Consider the following 9,986-nt stretch of genomic DNA (forward strand, 5'->3'; position numbering starts at 1 on the left):
GTGATATGTGTACAAACCCGATAGGTTTTTAATTCTTGGAAGTGAGGTTGAATCAATATATAAGGTGCACTGGGGTTTTTATAGATTTGGTCATGGTCTAGATCCTAGAATATCTTAAATATTAATTGGAGGTGAACTCATCCAGGAAGGAAATGGCATTCCTGGAAGCAAATACCTGAGACAAGGAATAATCACAATTGGTGCAATGTTCCAATTCACTACTCCTATCGTCAATTGAGTATATATATGTCCTTGTAGCTCATATACTATTTATGCAGAGCAGATCAAAATTATGTATTAGTAGGTGTACTAAAGATTCCAGAGTGTATGCTTGTTTAACATATTTGTATACGTCGTATCATGAACACACCTTCTGTCACTGCAATGTTATAAACAATGTAAGGTTAGGTCTATATGTCAAGGGCAATTGAATTTTTCCCAGAGTTTTGATAGATTTAGAATTTAGCTGTTGCCATGGCTCATCGTATGTTTTTTGTCAAAGCGATGATAACAATTCATAACTCAAGCCTCATATCATGAATGCGTTGTTCTTATATTATTTTGAACATAACGTGAAATCGAATGTCAAGTAATAAAAGCTGTTTTAATTAGTGAATTGATTTATATCTATTTCTTAGCGCTGCAGAATGGTGGGATGCTTACTGATAACAAAACTGTTACATAAAACGGAAGTACAAATGGAAAAAGGTATAAACTCATATCCAAGGTTATATATAGATGAGATTATAACCTTGCATAAGCATTATTGCTTAATACTAGTTACGTTGTTTCACATGTCAATAAGTCATTAGTTGTTCATCTAGAACTAAAAAAACACATAAATTCTTCTATAAATTGTAATGTTGTGTATATGTCGTTGCTATGTATGTGGTATATTACAGCATTTTACAGAAACACACTTAATAATTATCCATCTAGACACACTTAATAATTATCTACTTCATACACATAGGTAGTCACTGTCATTGTTATACATTTGGACCTTGGAAGTTGCACCTAAAACATTTGGGCCTTCTATAGCTAGGGCTTAACTTCAAAGTCTAGGTAATAAATTTCTAGTAGAGTCCATTTAATCATGATGGGTGGAAAGAATCCATCAATATGCAATTCCCTTATGGATAGCTTTAATTGATCCTTCAATTGTTGTTCTTGATCCTTGGATCCCTTCATGTTTCGTTATCATGAGTGCGGAAAAGCTAGACGCAATGCATTTGTGGCCATCTATAAAGCACCTCTAAAGAATCATATGCAATCATAAAATTATGTATGTATTGCGAATATCTCGTTGTGTTCACATTGTAAACAAAGTATCGCAATTTTAGCGAAAAATTGGTCATGCTTGGATTGTGCATGTGATCACTCATCATTGAAATTTCTCTAAGTTTCAAGCCCTCTTAAGGTGGATTTGAACTATATCAAGAGTTACGCCCATATTTTGAATGTTAAACAAACTTGAAAGTTGGAACATAATCAATTCAAGAAACCTCCAAAAAACTGCTTGTCATGAATTTACGATAAATCTAGAGCATTCTAGATGCAATCATATGGTTGAATGTTTTACATGATCATGATTCAACAAAAAAAATGAAAAGATGATTTCCTTTTCAGAAAAGACCAAACAAAACATTAACCATAGACGTACAATTGAAGAATAATTTGCATATACAAACCACACATTTGGGAAATGTAACAATCGAACATTGTATTGTAGCTATATGTATGAAAGCATTGATTGGTAAAATACAAACCGTTCAACCAAGATGGACCACAACTATTATCATGAATGAGAAAAAGAGGATAAAAATACTTTACACGGGTTATTACATGCAATTTACTCCAAATATATTTCAATTGGATACTACAAAAAGGACACGATGTGAAAGCATTGACTTAATGCATCATATAAGAATCTTAGAGATCCTAATTAGTTCAATCTAACATATTATTGTGTAATAGACATATTGGTAAATCTTGTGCTTTGTAACAATGAGATTATGCCTTGAATTCTCATAAGTTGAATTAATGTGTTAAGGTTGACTCATGTATTTAGTTTAAGATTAGATGATTGGGTACAAACAATACCATTGTTCATAAGGCAAAGTTGGTAGGTTTCATGCATTCATACGATTTTCTTTATTTATTCTATCTTGTACACTAAAACATCTTCAAAATAACCCAAATGATCATGATTTTGTGCATCTATTTCAATAGTAAATTGAGTTTTAACTCTTCTATTTCATGTGAATTTGTGATCAACTTCATACACTTTCCCCTGCCCCAATGTTAAGACAAACTTCTGATACAAATTGTTATCTTATGATTCTTTAAAACTTTAAAATAAATACTTATAATCATCATGCGTTCAAAATTGAAGTCACTTAAGATCATTAATCAATTGACCATTTTAAAAGCTATTTTAACTAAGTATAAATCAATAAAAACTGATAGCTTTTGAAAGATTAGTAAACTAATTATGAGACTTCGATTTCGAATTGCAAAGGCAAAATTAAGTTCAAAAAACATAACAAAATAATCGTATAAAATGTTCACAAAGTGCATTCACATTAGAAATTTGGGTGCTGTGCCAAAATCCCACGTGGTTTATTACATCCACAACTTTTACATTGCATCGACCATGAAAAGCAATTTTCATTTCCCAAGACCAATCACTTTTGGCTCTGTTCAAGGGACCCATGTCTACATATGCAATTGTGCAGTGTATATTTGTTTATACTAAAATCACATCAAACCATGTTTGGTCAAAGTTGCTCTTTGAGCAAATTTCATGTTGAGCCAAATAAACATATAACAATCATTTCTCAATCATGTTCACCATTCATAAAGTATTTCCTTTCTAGGAGTGTGTTCGAATAAACTAGGCATTACATGCAAATCATAATGTTATGAGGCACGAACTAGATGTGGCTTTAATGATCGAACAAATTCCAAAGAATGAAAGTCATAAAAATGAATTGCTAAGTAGTGAAAGTTATAATAACTAAAGCAATTTTTAGAGCTCAAGAGAAACAATGCATCACAAGTTAAATGCTAAGAAGTACTTGGAAAGATTCACATTGAGACCTTTAGACAGCCAAGAAGTGATCAATTCAAATTCATATACAGACATTTAGAGACCCAAACCAAAGGACAAAAAATCATGCTATGAAATCACAACTTTTGTGTTATTACCAAAGAGACAATGGCACACATTCAAGAATGACCATCTCAGCAATGACTCAGTTTCAGATAAAAATATAATCAGAGGGAGGCTCATTGTGACAAATAGGACCAACTGGCTTGGCGATCTCTAGATATAAGCAAGACCCTAGAGTTTGCATAGTCAAATGAAGGATTCAAAAGATCATGGGTACCAATGACATCCTTCATTTCTTGCATATCACATAAATCTTCTCCACTATCTTTCCATGCATCGAAGATGTAAACACCATTGCCATTCACTGCCATCACTATACTTGAAGAACCCCATACCTGTGTCAGTGAAAGATGAGAGTAATGGGAGCTTGATGAAGGAAATGAATAGATACACCTAGGCATTGCCTTTCTAATAGACCATTGCTGCATGCAACATTGATTAGAATTATGGTTCAAACCACCTACTAAAACTGTATCTCGACGTGCAAATGCACATTGCAATTCTAGTCCATGGCTAGGAAATGATATCCCTATCCCGTTGGGTAACCGAAAATCAAGAACATTTATGTCATTGTGGGTGCAACAGATCCCATCAAATGCTTCTGTTTCTGAAGAACTCAACCTATATCATCCAAACGAAAAACAAATTATCAAAATGAGATATCAATAGTATTAACACAAATGAGACAAAAGCTAACAAGATAAAAGATTTTCTTTATTTCCCCAAAAGCCCTACGATTAGCTTTGAAATGCCCTTCAGTTATCATTATTTCTTCACATACTCTTGGTCAAATATATGTGCCGTTAGAGCATTCCAAAAGTCATCTAATCCCCTTTCTCTGTCTTTTAAGGGCTGCCCAAGGACACTTAGGGAAATAAAGAAAAAACCTGAGAGTATTTCTGATTTTTTCCTACATATTAACATAATGATGGCAAAAGAAATGATAAACAAACATGTTCAAAAAAGATGCTTGCCTCTGCCGTACACCACCATTGCATTCAGCATCAGAGTTATGCACATATAGAGTAGAAATTTGCTTTCCTCGAAGCTCAATGTACTGAAGGCAGTGAACATCCATGGTATGAACATCCCAAATGCTTATAGCTTCTTCCTCAGCCAGCACAAGTTTCCCTTTATCTCTCCATTGTATGGGAGAACTATAATCTAAACCCGCAATAGCTGTTCTTGTATCCCATCGCATGACATTATCTCCATCACGGATATCATACAAAGCTATGTTTGTAAGAGAACTAGCTGCAGCTGCCATTAAAGGCCCACAAGGTTTATACCACCATTGGGGTGATTTGCAACATTCATCGTGATAAGCATCAGCTAGTATCCCTCTAGACACATCATATTTAGAGGCTTTGCATTCAGCCAATGGCATGACCATTCGAGGTTGAGGATAAATTTCTCTACTGAAAGACCTAGCAATTGGGCTATCTTGAGTTAAGGTAATCTGATGGGTACTTTGATACTCACTGTGGCATGATGCAAGTGATTTACTTTCAAAATCCCATGAACAAAAGCCACAGTCTATAACATTTCCTGTAGATGCTGCCACAACATATTTATTCGCGCTACCATCTGACCCTGCTGCCCTAATTAACCAACAATCATTCCACACTGGCATATCAAAGTCAACTGGACAGTCAAAGATAGCCTTTTCCTGAAAAGGAAAAAAAAAACATGTGTTTTAAACCAAAAAGACATACACAAATTTATGACAACCCATGACATATATGGCATTAGTTGGGTCAAACCAGTTCCATGTTTACAATATCAAGGTATGAACAACAACCAACATCAGGGCAAGGTTCAAACGAAACTTGAAGCAAATACACATTGGTAACAAGCCATGAATATATCATGATAGTTAGGAATTAATACCTCCATGTTGGCAGTATCAATGTATGAACAGCAGCCATCATCATGTGCTAGCAAAATTGCTTCTCCATCAGAAACATACCAACCAGACACAGCCACCTTATCTCCGATGGTATGGAGTTTATTTGGTAATCCATCATCACATTCAAACTCTAGTTCATAACCAGGTGCAACATTCTCCATATTTTCATTGAAATTGTGGAATGGTACACTTTCATCACAATCTAGACAGTCTTTTACATCCTCTATGATCAACTGTGGCACCTTCCTGTCTAAGTCTTGTGACCTCAATGTATGTGATTTGAACGGCTTACTCTCCACACCATCATTGCTTATTGATGAATGGGCAGAAAGGGAAGAAGATGTCCGAGATTGGGCATTCAAATTTTCTCGATACCCCAGATTAACACTTTGCATAAGTGTGTACTCTGAATTTTGTTCAATTGCTCCAGAATCATCTTCTTTGAAGGATAACTGCTTTGTATAAACACACTCTTCTGATATTTCTTTGTGGCTATTGAGAAGGCCATCTTCTACCCCAGTATATGATCCATTGCATTCTAATGCATACCTACCATTCTCTTGCATTGTAGCCATTTGAAACTCATCTTCCATTACCACATCATGCAAAGAAGCTACATCATCACATGTGCTAGATGCCATAGCTTGCTCAATGCTGTATATCTTGTCTTGGATGTCATATAGAACAGATATAGGATGTACACAGTCATTACTATTGAGAATGATTTTGGTCCTTCTAATCTCTGCCGACATCTTATTCACTTTACCTTCGAGGAGGTTCAATCTTCTTTGCAACAAATTACAGAGATTGAATTCATTTTCAGTGCCATATTGGATAGACATGCCATCAGCAGACAATGAGCTAACCTTTCTTTCTTTCAAGAGTCTTTGAGATGCTCCAAACTTATCAGAAGAAACTTTGAGATTATTCTGCTTTGAGTGCACATTTTCATAACTAGATTTCGAGCTTTTAGAGGAAGGTATCACAGATGAACCCGTCGAAAACCTACCCGAATTTGGAAAATCTTGTTTACTGAGAAATGATTTTGCTCTATAACCTTCCACTCTGACACTATCAAGGCTGGCTTTTCTACTGGTATCTACATGTAAACTAAATGGCAAAGCTGAGGTAGACCATCTTACATTATCTATTTGGTTTTCCTGTGGATAGGAAGCTTTAAAGCTCTTATTGGTGATACTTTTTCCCACTAGAGAAGGATCAACTTTAGAAGAAATGGCATTTGGGATCTTCTTTCTTTCTTCTATAGTGATAGAAACCTTAGAAACTTTCTTATCTTCTTCTCTGTTAATAGCATTCAGCTTCATGAACCTTGGGGCTGATTTTAGCAATTTTCCACCAACTTTCCTTTCAATAACTTCTTTAGAAGCATTTCTTGAACGACTTCTTGAGGATTCATCATGAATTTGCTTTTCAAGTATCTCTTTACGTTGTAAATTAGAAACATTAGGAGAAGATCGTCCTCTCGATTCTGCACGAATATTATTAGAAAATCCATACTTTGAAACTGCATGCTCGGATCTTGATGAACCTTCGTCTCGTACATTGTTTCTGATTATAGAAGAGCTCTTAACAACTTTGATGCTTTCTGTAGCCATATTTCTAGATCGAACAGCTGAAGATGACCTAGGCTTCGAGCTATCTGCGTCTGAAGCCCTAGAAATATCTTCCCTCTTGCCCGAAACCCTAGAGCTATTTGCAATTTCCATGACCGAAATCCTGGAAATCTCTGCATTTGTCGAGTTCGAAATCCTAACAATTTCTGCTTTCTTTTCAGGAAGCCTAGAAATCTCTTCTTTCTTGTCTATAACCTTAAAATTCTCTGCTTTCTTATTTGAAAGCATAGAAAATTCTGCTTTCTTTTCGTGCGAGCTAGAAATATCTGATTTCTCGTTCGATTCCCTAGAAATATCTGCAACTCCTAGTTCTGAAACCCTATTGTTCTCTTCATTTTTCAGCTCTGCGGTCTTTGAGACCTCAGCAGTTTTTAGTTTCTCATCAGAAACCGTAGAAATATATGCATTGGGAGTGGGAGCTGATCTAGAAGTATGATTCGGATTCGGAGGCTGCTTTCTTACTTTGCTTGAAATCGCTGGATTGGCTATATCAAACCTTCGTTGATCTTTAGCGACTTTGGTAGCTGAAATAAGTGGAGAGATGAGGGAAGAATTAGGAAGGAGGGCCATTGTCTTGCCGCTTCCTCCACCTCGACCTTTCCTGCGTTGAGGAGACATTACAGCGTTCTCCGTGATATGATTGGAAGAGGGAGAGAAGGATGACTGGAAGCTCCACTCTCGGCTCGCGAACGCGGGCCTGAAGAAGAAAGAGAAGGGGGGGAGAAGGAGAAGGAGAAGGGTTACAGGAAGCTCTGACCTGGGAGGTTCGCGTATGCGCAGATGCGAGCAAGAAGAAGAAGAAGCAGCAGCGGCAGGATCAATGGAGCAGCAGGAGCAGCAGGATCAATGGAAGCTCGAAGGAGCAAATCGCAGCGGAGCGAAGAAGAAGAAGAAGACGAAGAAGAAGAAGAAGAAGAAGAAGGGCGAACTGGGAATTATTTGAAACTTTGATATTTCTCAATAATTCCCGCCCTCTCTATCTATCTATCTGTTTCTGTGATTTTAGGTTTTCTAAAATTACAATCCATGCCCCTCCCCCCTCCCTTCACAACATATAAGTTCATAAGATTTTAAAATTTCTATGGTGGTTTTTCTTCTTTACAAAATTACCACAAATGCCCCCCCCCCCCCCCCCCTTAACACACAATAGTGGTTTCCCAACCAAAAAACAAGCACCCGATCAAATCGTGTGCGCCTGACAGAAACCGTGTGCGTTATCTCATATCTTGAGTGTTCGATTAGATATCAAGTTTCGAGCCTGCTTCCTTGTTTATTGATCTTCTCTAATAGGCATTTTACGAGTGGATTGCCAATAAGAAAACAGATGATATATCAGAGCCCCCATCGATCTTTAATGTTTTAGAGTAGTTAGGTATATCCCAGAGGAACACCATGCGGTAGATCTTTAAAACTTCTCCCACGAGCGCTCAACCTATGACATACTACTCTCCTTGGTTGTGGCCGAAATAAATACATATGAATGTAAAACCAAAAGAATGAATCTGATTCTAATGACACAACTAAAGGACTTAATGTCGATGAAGAGGTCAATACATTTAGCTCTACTACCCAACCCTTTTTGTTCTTTCGTGCATGAACAAACACTCTTTGTCCATGAGGTTTTTTATCAAGAACCCTTGTTTATTGCGTTAGACTTGCATTCCTTATTCCATAGTTTTTTTTACGAAAACGAGATTTTTCTTCATTGTGGGATCGTGCAAAGCATTCTTTATACACTTCTGATGTGGTCGTATTTGCCACAACATTAGCATTCTAGATTGGTTTGGCACTTTTTCACCAAAACTTGAATAATCTTGCTCCAAAATGCTATAAAATGAGCAAGAGAGCTCATTGTCGATTATTATCATTTTTGAAAGGACGCTCAAACTCTGTCGATGGATGCACTAGAATAGGATAACAAATCAAGCGGGTGCATAAGAGGCCTACGACAACAAAAAGAAATGTGGCCTTCAATCGTGGACTCGTACACCAAACTTCAAGGATCTTCTCTTGAACATTCTTTCGGCTTTAGATTTTTCATCATCTCGAACTCTCAAACCTTATGTAAAAAACTTGTATCGTAACCTATAGATCTCTATAATTAATGTGTATGTCAAGAATATTCCTATCTTTGTGTTTTGAAGCTTTTGTGCAAGAAGAAATACTTGAAATTTGTATTATTGCAATTTGTGATGAGAGGATCAGTACCGGATTTTTGGATTCAATCTAAATAGTGAGAAAAAAACAAAAAATTTATCTTAATATTGCAAATGGTGGTTCTAGTTCCACACATCAAAGTGTTCAACATGTCAACATCTTGAGAATTCCATGAGGTTTGTGGCACAAATTTCAAATCAACAATCAGAAATCTCAAGAAGAAGTTACGAGAAAAATAAAGTTTACAAATAACGGGGGACAAACCCTCAACATAAAGCAAAAAAGGAGTGCATGATCATGTGTAGCACAAGGGGGATACCGAACATGCAAGCATGTGTAATTGATCCAATGGAGTGACTAAAACAACGTAGTCAACCAACACACATGGCAACTAATCACACAAACATGTGACGAGAAGAGAGAGAATAACAGGTGAAGCAATAGACTTGTTGTCTCTCATATACGACCCAACATAGCACCCGAAAGGGGCTAAATAAACAAGCACATAAAGATCACCCAACCCAACGTTTACATTTACAAACCCCTACACATTAACTAACACATACATACACATGCTGACAAGTTACATGTATACACAATACATATACATAATATATACATATTTACACGCACTCTTTCTCTCATAAACGTATGTACAAACTCACACACATACACAATTTCATTTGCATGAGCATATGCATATGTATGCGTATGCACATACACACTTGCATGCATTTACAACCATTTACACGAACATGCACACATAAACCTATACATTCACATACACATACAAGAGCACACAAACATACCACACACACACACACACACATATATAAACATATATATTCTTATATTTGCATTGATACATTACATATATACAAGTAAATTTACATAAGTACTCAAAAACTTTTTTGCTTTTAGGAAAAAAAAATACTCAGGAACTAGCACATATAAGTTAAACAATTTTTCATAAATTCATGCGCTTATTTATATATATCTACATGTTTCAATGCACATAAGTCATTGAACCATACCTCATTGCATGATAAAGGTCAACCTACACCAAAGTTTCCATCATGCATAGAGTGTGCAACTATGATTGGACCAGTTG

The 9,986-nt window shown here is 36.2% G+C and overlaps 1 protein-coding gene across 1 annotated transcript; it reads right to left on the reverse strand.

Annotated features, from left to right (window-relative positions):
- Positions 1 to 3,167: 3,167 nt before the first annotated feature.
- LOC147859925 (KIN14B-interacting protein At4g14310-like) lies at positions 3,168 to 7,423 on the reverse strand. The gene is made up of 3 exons (XM_087324714.1): positions 5,066 to 7,423; positions 4,150 to 4,844; positions 3,168 to 3,796 (listed from the first exon to the last, which is right to left on the reverse strand). Exons 1-3 carry the CDS (start codon positions 7,334 to 7,336, stop codon positions 3,292 to 3,294), a joined length of 3,471 nt encoding a protein of 1,156 aa, XP_087180840.1. The 5' UTR covers positions 7,337 to 7,423; the 3' UTR covers positions 3,168 to 3,291.
- Positions 7,424 to 9,986: the final 2,563 nt, after the last annotated feature.

The sequence above is a fragment of the Azolla caroliniana genome, unplaced genomic scaffold (genome assembly GCF_043228905.1).
Source record: "Azolla caroliniana isolate FFs.n. ecotype wild unplaced genomic scaffold, voAzoCaro1.0.p SCAF_9, whole genome shotgun sequence".
NCBI lineage: Eukaryota > Viridiplantae > Streptophyta > Polypodiopsida > Salviniales > Salviniaceae > Azolla > Azolla caroliniana.